Source organism: Coturnix japonica, chromosome 4 (genome assembly GCF_054131305.1).
Source record: "Coturnix japonica strain WE chromosome 4, WE-NBRP24, whole genome shotgun sequence".
NCBI classification, from domain to species: domain Eukaryota; kingdom Metazoa; phylum Chordata; class Aves; order Galliformes; family Phasianidae; genus Coturnix; species Coturnix japonica.
Window position 1 is genome coordinate 26,674,377 of NC_140666.1, and position 12,563 is coordinate 26,686,939.

General features: G+C 45.6%; 1 protein-coding gene across 1 annotated transcript; it reads left to right on the plus strand.

Annotated features, from left to right (window-relative positions):
* The first annotated feature begins 3,041 nt into the window (after positions 1-3,041).
* On the plus strand, positions 3,042-6,321 carry LRAT (lecithin retinol acyltransferase). Its single transcript, XM_015860953.3, has 2 exons — positions 3,042-4,096; positions 4,482-6,321. Exons 1-2 carry the CDS (start codon positions 3,551-3,553, stop codon positions 4,632-4,634), a joined length of 699 nt encoding a protein of 232 aa, XP_015716439.1. The 5' UTR covers positions 3,042-3,550; the 3' UTR covers positions 4,635-6,321.
* Positions 6,322-12,563: the final 6,242 nt, after the last annotated feature.

Sequence of the window (12,563 nt, forward strand, 5' to 3'; positions counted from 1 at the left end):
TTGTTTTAGCCACGTTAAGTTGTCTCTTCTACTGGAGAACTTTGATACATATTTCAGAGGTTCTTAGAACTCTTTGTTTTGGGGTTGTTTCACTTATCTATAGTTTCATGCTTTGTCTCGTTGGTTCCCTTCTTCCATCAGAGTTTGTCTTCTCTGTTCTTTGCTTTTGTTTGATACAAAAATGCAATGAGCAAACGATAGACTTTTGTAGAGTTTGGCACTCAGAGCTCTGCAGAGGAGGCTGCAGTTTGCTTAAAAGAACTCTTCAAAAGGATTGGATATGGGAATACAAAAGGGTTATTTTTTATCCCCGCAATTACACCGTGTGTATGCATCCTTCACAAATATGTTTTCTGTCCATTATTTTTTTCATGGCATCAGTGTAAAACAAATGGCATTGCCCACCAGGTACTTTTCTTGCAAAAGATACTCTCAGAAATCCCCATCCAAAGATTTTATCCTCCTTAACGTGTTCTAAATTCATGAACTTGTATTTGTTCCAGCAATCCCAGCTGACCTGAAAGCTTGTTAAAGCTGCATTTGTTTGTTAATCTGCAGTAGAGACTCAGTAATTGAAAAACATTTGTTTAAAGCATAAATTGTAGTAGAAGGTGGGCGTGAATACCGCTAGCATTGACTTATCTAACTTTAGCTAACAAATGCATTTTGCCTGCTTGTTAAAGCAGGGCTGTTCCTTGTGTAGGCAGAACTTGCACTTCCAATTGCCTTTCTTTCCTGCCTTTTCACTTCTGTTAACTGTGAGGGGAGGATGGAAACAGTAATGACTCGAATCCTAAGAGTAAGGGTCCATCTAATGTACTGGGTTTTTAGTGTAATGGAAACTGGCTAATGCCTCTTACCTGGGAATACTTTTTGTGCTGTGGCTCATCTGCAATACAGAACAGACGCTGCATTCTTTCACCTCCTTCAGCTTTATTACTGCATTTCCCAAAGGCGAATCATGGGGTCTGTCATGAAATAATTATTCCATAGCAGGTAATAGTCCAAACAAGCACTTTATTTGCTGCATCATATTTCATATGTCAAAGTGATCTTGCCAGCATTGAGGCAATTCAGTCTATTAAAGTTCTACAAGTTATTACACAGAAGTGATCCATGAAGATGGGAAAGAAGTAACTGGAGGCTTAGTCTGAGGCACAAAGTATGCTTTGTGTTTGGCCATCTCTGACAAAACAGTTTTCATGCACAACATATTTTGGGTTTTTTTTTCCCCTCTTTTGAGCAGAGGGAAAAAAGAATTATACCTTTTGAATCTGGTTTTGCATGGTGGCAGTTTGAGAAAGATGGCTGACTGTTGCTGGACTGTAGGTTTGCTGTTCCAGAATCTGAAGAGTTTATTTCAGAACTGAGTTTGTTATTGTATGGAATGCTTTGCAGTTTCAAAGCAGTGTTATCAAGGTAGATTTCACTTGCTGCCACAATGTATGTGAGGTGAGTACGGAGTGAAGCAGTTCCACAGATCTGTCATCTGTGTGATGCCTTTTGTGCTTATTCCTGTGGGGTTTCAGACTCTGACATTGAGTGATTTTAGGGGGAGGTAGAGTCAAAGTTTGATAGTGCTTTGGTATGAGGGTATGAGGAAATGACCACTGCATAATGTCACACCTGTCACATTACTCCTTTGAAACCCTTCCCCGTGGTAAGACTTTGAGTCTCCTCATTGCGATTCTTCTTCTTCGGTTTCATCCTTGCTTTTTCTCTGGATTTACTTGAAATGGGGATTTAGGGGATTAAAGCTCGTGGATATTAAGAAGGCAAACAAAGGATGTCTCCAAGTAAAAGATCCAGTTAGGAAATGTCTGTTTCTGTTGGGGGGGTTCAGCTGAATTCCTCTCTTGTGCTGAGTAGGAGAGAGACCTGACCTGTAGCTGTGAAGGATTACATTTGCTTCAAAAGAGACCATGCAGGCCCTTAGCAGTTCTGAGAAGAGGGAACCTTGAGACGGTAGGGCTGGATGGTGGGAGCCTCGAGATGGAAGGTTTATGCTTCTAGGAGAGAGAGATGAATGATTCTGTGCCAGGACTTCGAGTCTCTGAAAACCTCTGGCTGTGTCACAGTGTTCCATCTCTGGACCAGCCCCATGATGTGTTTTTAACCTGCACCCTTTCTCCAGTCCCTTAAAAATGCACCAATTAAAAGTTCATAAAGCTCCTTGCCCATGTTTTTATTTACTAATAGCTGTGAGCAAATGCATCAACCTTTCTAGGTGTATCGAAACATCTGGATTTGAAAGATTTTATGTAATTATGTGACTTGTTGCTAATCCACTGGTTCATACTAGCACCGTGAGCTGCATCTACAGGGTATTTCCTTCTTTGTAACTGACTGGAGAGAGCTAAGCCGTTGTTGCATAAAAAGTTTGGCTGAGACTCTTCAGAGAAAATCCCAAATGCCTGATCGCATTGGCAAGCAGAGCTGGAGCCCTGTTCTGTGCTTAGAGGCTGAAGGAGGTTCCTGGGGACATCTGTGTAGGTGAAACAAGCTGAGAACAATCTTGGGCTCCTCAGGAAGCTCCCTGCTTGGAGCAGGAGGAATGGGGAGGGCAGTGTGTTCTCATAACGTGTTGGCGTCACTGAGGAGTGGTGGAAAAACTGCTTCGTGTCAGTGATAAGCCTGATAGTTCTTGTGTGTGGGAACCTCCCTTGAACCTTGGCTGGGTACGTGTCATGGTGGGCCTTGCCCTTCGTACCAGAGCTGTTCTGCATTGGAAAGCAAAGGGATGTTGAGCCCTTTCTCCTGGAGCAACCAAAGGAGTCCCACAGCTTGAGGTTCTTCTGGGCTTCCTGTCCGTGGTCCCCAGGCTCTCGGTTTGAAAGTAATTTCGTAGGAAAAATAACTTGCTCTTTCACATCTCTTTGCCCGTGGCGAGGTGCCAAATGTTACTCAGCTTCCCTTGCACTTGGCTGTGCGGCAACCACAAGTGTGCTCACAACCTGCAGGGAAGAGCCGCTGGGAACCCGGCGTAGAGTGCGGACGTTCCAACAACCTGCCCCTCACCCGGCGCTTCTGCCCCTGTTGCTCAGCGCCTGGCGTGCAGAGAGGAGAAAGCTGCAGCACAAAGGCGGCGGGCAGGGAGCTGAGGCACGGACGGGCCCTGTCATCTCCCAGGTGCCATGAATGCCGGCCCCATCCATCATCCCGCAGCCCTGCGGGCGGGAAGCGGCTCGGCTACCGAACCCTGTAGACGGGTCGGCTTTGTTGGCCGGTGAGAGCCGCTCTTTTGTAGGCATCGTTGCCAGGAGTTAGCCATTCACATAATGGATTAGCGTGAAACAAAACGCACGGCGATGCCCCTTTCCTTTCTTCCCGTTCTTTCTGAGCCCTTCGGGACGAGCTGGATCGTGACGGGGACTGGTTCCCCCGTTCCGGTCCCGGCTGCGGGCGGCATTCCCCGCTGGAGCGGGGCGGGCGCTCCCCGCACGCAGCCGATGGGGCGGCCCGTGTGCCCGCCCCGCCCCGGCCGGCCGCCTAGAAAAGCGGGGCCGTTCGGCGGCTCCCCGGTTTCTTCCCGTCCTTGGCCCGGCCGGTCATGAAGAAGTCGGTGCCCCAGGCGGCCTCGCTGCTGCTGGAGAAGCTGCTGCTTTTTGTCCACGTCCGGGCGCTGCCGGCGGGCACCGAGGGCGGGGAGCCGCCACCGGCCGCCTCCGGCTACTACGACACGAGCTGCTTCAGGCGGGGTGACCTGCTGGAGGTGCCGCGCACACTGTTTATCCACTTCGGCATCTACCTGGGTGAGAACCGTGTCGCCCACCTGATGCCTGACATCCTGCCCGCCTTCACTGACGACCGCCGGCAGATCCAGCGGGTGGTGACCAACAAGCGGCTCATCCTGGGAGTCATCACCAAGACGGCCAGCATCCGCGTGGACACGGTGGAGGACTTTGCCTATGGCGGCAGCATCCTGGTCAACCACATGGACCGGCTGTTCAAGGACCAGGTGCTGGGCAGCGAGGAGGCCGCCCGTCGGGCAGAGAAGCTGGTGGGCGCCACAGCGTACAGCCTGCTCTGGAACAACTGCGAGCACTTCGTCACCTACTGCCGCTACGGAGCTCCGGTCAGCTTCCAGACCGACAAGGTACAGCCCTGGGGATGGGGCGGAGGGAGCATCCCCCAAGCGAGTGCCCGGCTCCCGAAGTCAGAAGTGCCGCTGAGAGCTGGCAGGCTGCGGGTGCGCTGCCCCGCGTTACTCCAGTGCTGGGCTGCGGGACACGATGCGGCCTCAGCTCCGCTGGCTGGAAACGGGGCTCAGTTCTGATTAACGACATTAGTTAAAGCTCCGTGGTGACGGAGTTGCGGGCTGCATGCTCTCCAACAACATGTGAGCGCTGTGGCACCAGCAGCCCCCTCTGTACCAGAGAAAGCAGCGATCCCAGCTGTCATCTCAACACTTTGCTCCTTAACCCTGACGATTTACTCTTTCTTTCTTTTTCTTCTTTTTTTTTTTTTTTTTTTCCTTGCAGTTCTGTGAGACTGTCAAGATGATCCTTCGTGACCAGAGGAGCGTTCTTGCTTCAGTGCTCGTGGGCTTAGCATCCATCATCTGCCTCGGTCTGGCACCCTCCACCACACTCCCCACGATCTTCATTACCTTCATTCTGTGGATGGCTGGCTAACAGCCCGCCCGCAACTGTTTGTATATAGGATGTACACTACTGTATTTATGAGAGCACAAATTACTTGCTGGCGCTGTGTAAAGTTACTTAAACCTTGTGTGCCACTTTCAAATGCGACTCTGTCTAGAACACAGTGCACAAGGTATAGCTTACTGTGTAAGCCAAATAATAGATTTCCTGAAAATCTCATTACATTTTCACACACCTTTAAAATAATGAAAGCGTAGGGGTGTGATGCAGTTCTGCTGCATGCCTTTAGCCTTAAGTGATTCTGCTCATGCCCTTCATGTTCTTTTATCTCCTAGCTGCGTGCCTGGGTGCTACAGCTATTAATAAAAATAGATGATTGAGTACCACACAGCGATGGGTATTCAGAATTACTTCTTACTTTGGTAGATATCATTAATGTTCCCGAGTTACTATCTCTGTTCCTGAAATGTCCTTTTGTGAAGATGCAGTCAGGTAAGCTGAGCATTTTTGATAGCCAAGAAAAAAGAAAAGGTGGCCCTTGCCTGGGTGCTGTGCTGCAGTAACACATCTGGCCAGATTAGCGTTGAGTTCCCTCCTGGGAAATGGCCACAGGTGTCTCATTCATATCAATAAACAGCAAAAAAAAAAAGCATGCTCAACAATTTTCTGATTGGGTTGGTGGTATAGAAATTCTGCAGCCCCTTGGCATTTTCTTTGCTGCTGGTAGTGGAGGGTATGGCTAATGCAAATGGCTGCAGAGAGCTTCTAGGCAGTACAGGAGGAAAACAGTTTGCTTTCTGACATGCAGATGTCATGGGTTTCTAGACTTGCAGGGCACATGGCACGGAGGGGGAGGAAAATGAATGCGTATTTATTTAGCTCTTTCTTTCCCACAGTAATTAGAGCTACGTGGGTGTTGTAAGGCATCAGCATTCATTGGTGTGGTTCCTGCAGCCACTGTGAAGGAAGATGTCTTTCTATGCTCATCTCTTGCAAATAAGTACCCAGTAGCAAACCAGCTAATAACATTCCATCTCCAATGTTGCATCCTTTCTGTTGATCAAGACTGTGTAAAGCTCAATTGGAAATCATGTTATCTTGCCAATGATTTCAGTGCTAGAAGATACTTTTTCTTCTATTTTTTGCTTATTTTCCTCCTCAGCAGTGTCTTAAAGTGTGCAAGGATATCATTCAGCTTCTGGAATGTCTTGCTCTACACGCACTTAGATGACAGCACAGTGTGCCTGCCTCCCTTTCTAGTCAAAGGCAAACACAATGATGCTCCCTAATCATCTTTCCTCTCTGGCTGCTTCACTATAACTGACAAAGTATGCAAAGACTAGAGTGAAATTCCAGTCTCATAGGAAACAGCAGCACTATTGCTGTCATCAACTGAGCGTGGGTTTCAGCATAGCTTTCAGTGCACTTCCAGTCTGCAGCCCAACTCCAAAGAAGTTGTATATTGATTACAGTCAGGTCCTTGCAAAGTTTCTGTTCTGCTTTCAAAGACTGAGATGCTCCACGTAACTGTGTTTAGTAAACTTTCCAAGTTAAGGTGTTTTTTTTTAATAAACGTGAGTTGCTTTTTCATAGAGTACATGTCAGTAATATTTACATCAATTCCAAGGAGCTTTTTGTATTCGCTGTGCATAAGGTAATGAACTGTAGTCACCAGTCACTATTGTAACTATATAAATAGAATTTATTCGTTTGAAAATGTCTCTTGATATGGAGTATAATGTTATAGCATTTCTCCGATGTGTCCCAGTAGGTCACTGAATGGGCCATTAACATGCACTTATATAGTGTTTGATTACAAGTGTGCTTTTCTTTCACCCTTTATTTACAGGGGTTTTATAAGAATTCCAGTAATTCTTATGATTCGCTTATATAATGACCCCATTCGCAGTGGGGTCATGACCAGTAACCACATCATAAGAGGGATTGTTGGAAGGTGGAGAAACATCCCTGCTCTAGGTTCTGTACCAAAGGGCCAATGCTCTGCCTTGTGTTGCACAGGAAGCACCCAGATTAACCCATGGCACTGCACTGGGATTCTGATAAGCATCTCAATGAAAGAAATGAAACCAGCTTCTTGCAGTTATCTAATATTAGTATTAGAGATTTGCCCTTCAAATTGTCAAGTTTTAAGAAGCTTACGGAATACTACGAAACAGTGCAGACTGTGGGGCTGTAGCCTTACCTCAGAGATGAGGAATAGCATAGGTGAAGGAAGAGAAATCCAGCTGTGTGGTGAGAAGGTTTTCCTGCTGATGGCAATTGTAAGAGACACAGAGATTTTGTGGAAGTCAGACACAAGTCAGGTAAGTCATGCACTAAGGGAAAAGTAGAACTAGCAGGCATGAATTCTCATGTTCAGCTCAGCAGGTTGTGGTTACGTTCTGAAGTATTTTGGTAAATGTCAGTGTCAACTTCTTTTCTGTAATGACTTGAGTAAAAATAAGCGCTTCCCCAAGATTAAGCCTTGAGTTTCAGCCTTGAGCTCAGGTACGACGCTGCTGAAATGAAGGAGCCAGTTGTAAGAGAAAGCCGTGGAAAACTGCGGAGCAGTTCATCTGTTGGGAAAGCTGGTGCGTTTCGAAGAGACACTGTTCACTGATGACTGTTAAGTGGTGGTGACAGGGAGCGTAAATCTAGAGCTGCAGGTCATTTGAGCGGTGGGGCTGTTCTGGGAAGCTGTGTGGTTAAATGTGAATGTGTAATGGAGGGGTGTAACCACTGCCCTGCGCCGCTGGGAAATGCACGTAGTGAGGGCACCAAGTGAACAGGAGAGATGTTTCGCTTTGGCCTTTCCAAAGAAAACACAAATTAAATGAGCATTCACGAGGCTCGAGATGTTTTTACAAAACCTGTGTTTAAAACAGGGGGAAAGGTTCCTAAACGAAGACATTAGAACACTGAGCTTTCTGTCTGTATTTATTTTCGCTTGGAACATAACCGATTACTCATTTTGTGGGTGAGTAGTCATCTGCTGCTTGATCTCACCTTTGGGTCCTCCTGTGCTGAAGGAGAATATACCACAGAGGCTCTTAAAGCAAAAACAGCATTACTTGTTAAGATCTGAAGGGATGGGGAACAGGGAGTTAAAACTGCTGCGTGACTTGATGCATGCAGCCAGGTTTTAGAAAGCAAGCTGCAGCTACAAGAAACACCAGTACTGTCATCTCTACAAGTGATATGGTGCAGTATTACTTGCTGCGTGTCCTCATATTAAATAGTCACGCGCTACTGAATGATACAGAACTGTGTTAGACACTCATTAGTTCGCATCACCTTTTTCCATTGAAATGAAAAAAGTTCTCAGGTGATTCTCGGAGCCATTGACTCCTGGCTCTGAAATAATAGCTCAGCACGATCCCTGTAAGCACTTAATTGTCCTGAATGGGCTGACTGGTCTGAAATGAAGATGCTACAGCATGCTTGTTTGAGGCCCTTTGCTGTAGTGAATTGCGCTTTCCTGTAAGCCGTAAGGAAATCCTTCAGGATACTGCGCTTATAGAACAGAACACGTGTTCTACTATAGGAATATAAATAGTTGAGGGCTGGTTTTTGGAAAATGTTCTTAAAACTCAGATTTCTGTCGTATATTGTGACATAGCTTCACTTCTGGTCACAGGAGCATTAGGGGATGGTGCTGAGAACAGAGGCTGTGGGAAAGCTTAAATCGTAGTTACACTGATCTGAGTGCAGCAGTTCTCTGTAGCAAAACTGATTTATGTTTTGATTCTGTGTCACAAGACACAGTGCCACGTTTGTGAGGTGCCTCGTAGCTTTAGATTTCCTTTTCTGTTATTAATCAATTCTTCATTGATTAGCCCAGCCAGAGTTTGAAGGTATAGCTGTCTTTTCCCATTTGTCACTCAAACCCTTAGGTTCCTTCCTGACTGAGCAGTGCGGGAGTGGAAACAGCAGCAACGTTTTATAAGGTTTGCCAAAATGTGAAACCTACAGCGATTCTGGAGAGGCGGGGGAGCCTCTTCCTAGCACGTGCCTCCAGCAGATGGCAAATGCCATGAGGCAAGAACAAACGTTGGCCACTTTGGTGTAGCATTCTTTTTGTATTCAGATACCTGTTGTACCTAACTATTGCCTTTAGTTTCTTCTTCTAATTCTCCTATAGCTTCTAAGCCACAAATGTCTTTCCTGTGTCTGTAACTGGGAGAATAGACGTCTTCCTGTCTTCTTGCCAGCTGCAAGACTTGGTTAACTTGCATAAGATTGTGTGTTTCTTGCATAGAACATAGCAGATAAATGAGATGTACAGTTCCTTACCAGAAGGCAACTTCATTCCCTGTGAAACCAGAGTTTTCCGTGAGGCTAAGTAGATATACTGCTTCATATAATTAAGAATTACAAGCAAATGAAGGGTTATGCTCTGCTAAACTTGCCAAGCTGCATAATGCTCTGCATAGTCTTAGGCCTGACTCAGACTTGCACCTACATTCCCTTCAATCTTGTACCTGTACATTTCCATTTAGCACTGCACAGAAGCATGGAGAAGGGTGGGTCTGCCAGTGTCACATGGTAGGAAGAAAGTTATTAATGACTTCTGCTCTCAAGTGAAGAATCGCAGGTGCGAAGATAATGAGAGGTCTCCTGTAGCCCTGCTTGAAAGACAGGAATTAGATAGCAACCACAGTAACTTGCGCTATTTCTGTTTTTGTACGAGATTGTACTTAGCTCCAAGCGTACCTTCAGGGTGAGGGAGGCCCCTGGTTTCAACCAGACTTATTCACAGTCAGTCTGAGCAGTGGGGTAATGCACAGACTGAGTAACCTGGAGCCAGTGACGACTTGGTAGCCTGCAGAACCTGAAACAGTATAGCTGTGGAAAACAGAACTGCATCTAGCCCAAGTGGAAGAAGGCTGTTTGGTTTAGCATCATGCTGTCACATCACTGCAGCTTGTGGGACATGAGTGAATACCATCTCTTGATCCTGTTTTGTACTCATACCCACTTGAGATTAAAGTACTACCCAGTGCTGTCATAGATGAAGTTCAGGCGTTCCCAGTCCCTAAACACCAAAGCAGCTGCAGGAGTTGTTAGGTTTATTGGGATACTGGTGTTTCTTTATATTTCATTTAGCATAGCTGCTGAGACTTTTATATAGACTCAAAAAAGGGGGCAACTGGGGGAGAATGGAACACAAGGCTTTCCAATGGGCAAAACTGAATGAAAGACTTAGGGATGGCAGACCCAGTGCCCTAGAGATGCTTCAGGTGACTTGGGCATGCCCTCTTAGGTTCTAAATTGTGGGCCCTGACAATCAGATAAGACCCCATATCGGCAGTGAAAATAACCTTCTGCTCCCTGCCCTTGAGAATGTAAAACCTGGTATTCATAAAACAGAATGGCCCTGGAAGGTGCAAGTAGGACCAAAGTGGTATGGCCTACTTGCACCTTGGGGGAGATTATTGGAGGTGTGGGATTTGTTAGTCCCTTTGGTAATCAGTACACAGCCTGACAGTGGTCAACACTCCGGTCTTCATTGCTAAGGGGACCCTCATTATGTCCCTGTGGCAAATCAAGTCCCCCACTCTGGTACCTGATATAGGTATGCAGCCACAGATATCTGGCCAAAGGGTATGGCACAGTTGGCTAGGACATGCCCCATTATAAGCTGAAGTGTTGATTCAGGACAGGAATACTGCCCATATTTTGCCCTGGAGGGCAGACCTTTCCCTTCTGGTACCTCTGAAACATCTGTACTGCTTCCCATGAGTCTTTGGAAGTCTCTGGGATCACTGGAAGGAGGGAGATGTCATTGAAGTGCTCCAATGTTGATATGAGATCAAGAATGACACCTGGTGATGACCTGTGTGAGACTGATGGAACATAAGATGGACCTGTACCAAACAACTGTGTGCCTCCAATAACACCACAGAGCACTGGCCCATGAGAGAGCAGGAACCTCAACCACAAACAATTGTCTTATTGTGATGGGCAATTGTATAAGTGTCACAGTGTGCTGGATTAGTTATTAGGGCAGGCACACCCTCCAGTTGACTCAATCACTGGTTCATGCCCTGAAGAGGTGGAGTGTACGGGAACTGCTGAGTTACAGCCTGAACCACTGATTGAACACCTGGGGAAAAGACTCTGTCAGCCCTGGGAGCACAGGTGAAGATAATTCACCCGTATGGCTGGAAGATCACATTTAAGGGCTGACTGCCTCTGAGGAAGGATCTTTTGCTGGAGGTCCTTCCTTTGTGGAGCCTATGAGCCTATATCTTTGGAGGCATGTGAGCATTCTTCCTTTTGGAACATCTACTTGTTGTGCTGGTCCTGCTGCTATTATAGTGAGTAAGGCTGCAATACCTGAAGTACCTGGAGATGTAGTCTGTGACGCCTTCTGTCATGTTGCTGTGTCCCATTTTTTGGTCTTTCACAGAGCTTGGGAAAAGCACAAAACTCAGCTCCTGTGGAAATCTAAATGTCTGATTAAGATGTGACTTGGAGGCAAAGTAACATCTCTCTGTTAGCTATTTAGCATTGATAATTGCATGGGAAAGGTGACTTCTTATTCTCCTTTAGGCATTGCTCCAAACTTCAGGTAACAGGCAGACTGCTTCAGTCACATCGTAAGAGCTCTTCCATTGTCAGTCTAAATCAGTATTTGTATAATGTGATCAATTGACAGACCAGGATTAGTCTGGGAACGTCTCTCAAAAACTTGCCTGGAGAAAGCAGTAAATTCTGCTTGGCCAACAAACTGAATTTCCAGTGAGGAATGGAGCATTTCTATTTCAGGTGTCTGAGCGATTCCAGTAACTCTCATACTATGAAAGCACTGAAAGTTACCCAGGCAATAGATCTGATACATAGTCATGAAATGTGTTTCAAAATTATTATGTGGCTTTTATGACTTGCAGAGTATTCTATTGTTATTATTTTATACAGGCAGGCTGAAAATAGCTACTCAAACCAGCCAGAGAAATTACTTTCTTTTGATAATTTTATAGTTTGGATTTTCAGTTTAGGGAATATTTGTGTTAAGATCTCTTTCACAGACAGCATTAAATCCCGCAATTAAAAACTAATCTGTGTGTGCAGCAGTCTGTTCTTATGGAAAAAGATACTGAATCTGTGATACCAGTTTAGAGCTCACTGTGTAACTGAGCCTCATAAACATATGTGAACATCCTGATCACTGAGGAGCTTGCACTGAATTAAGATTTGAAGAATGATATATGCCAAAGCTGTGCAGCTTTCTTATTTTTTGGTCATTTTGCAATTCTGTTCAGACAATTGCTTACAGACTGTGGCTTCTGTGCAGCCATTTGTGGGTTTTTTTTCTTAGCTTTTTTAGTAGTTGAGGCAATGCATGTTTCAGCTGGCTTCTTCTGAAGGTCTTTCCTTGTGAACACGGCTACTCCCAGTATTTTTTAGGAAACTTGGACTCTCCATCCAGAATTGCAGCAATTCTGTGCTGGATTGTCCTTTACAACCAGACACTGTTAACAGCTGGACTGCCTTTGAGAGTCTTGAGCTTATAGTCAAGGGGTGTTTTTTTTTTTTTCTTTTTAAAGTTTGGGAACACAGGAATGAACTTGGCAATATCCAATGGTTAATTTAGCCCTGAACCCTCCTCTGCCAATATGCAGTGAGCATTTAAAGACAGATTACAGGTACAGGCAGAGTCCAGATGCGGTGTCCAACATTTCCACAAACAACAATTCATCATCTTCCAGTTCTGAGGCTTGTATTCATAACACTGAGTAAAATGTTCACCAATGAATTTACCCTGCTTAAACGTCTCTTGTTCTTGTTGTTCTTTTTCAGTTTATCTGTCTGGCCTTTGAAAGGTTCTGTGGCAAAGTCAGGGTTTATACAAAAAACGGCCCTTTATTGAAAACTGGCTGCCTGGTGCTTGCATTAGGGGAGCAGTGAAGAGTCATTTCATGTACCTTTGCTCCACTTGGTCTTAACATTCTCACG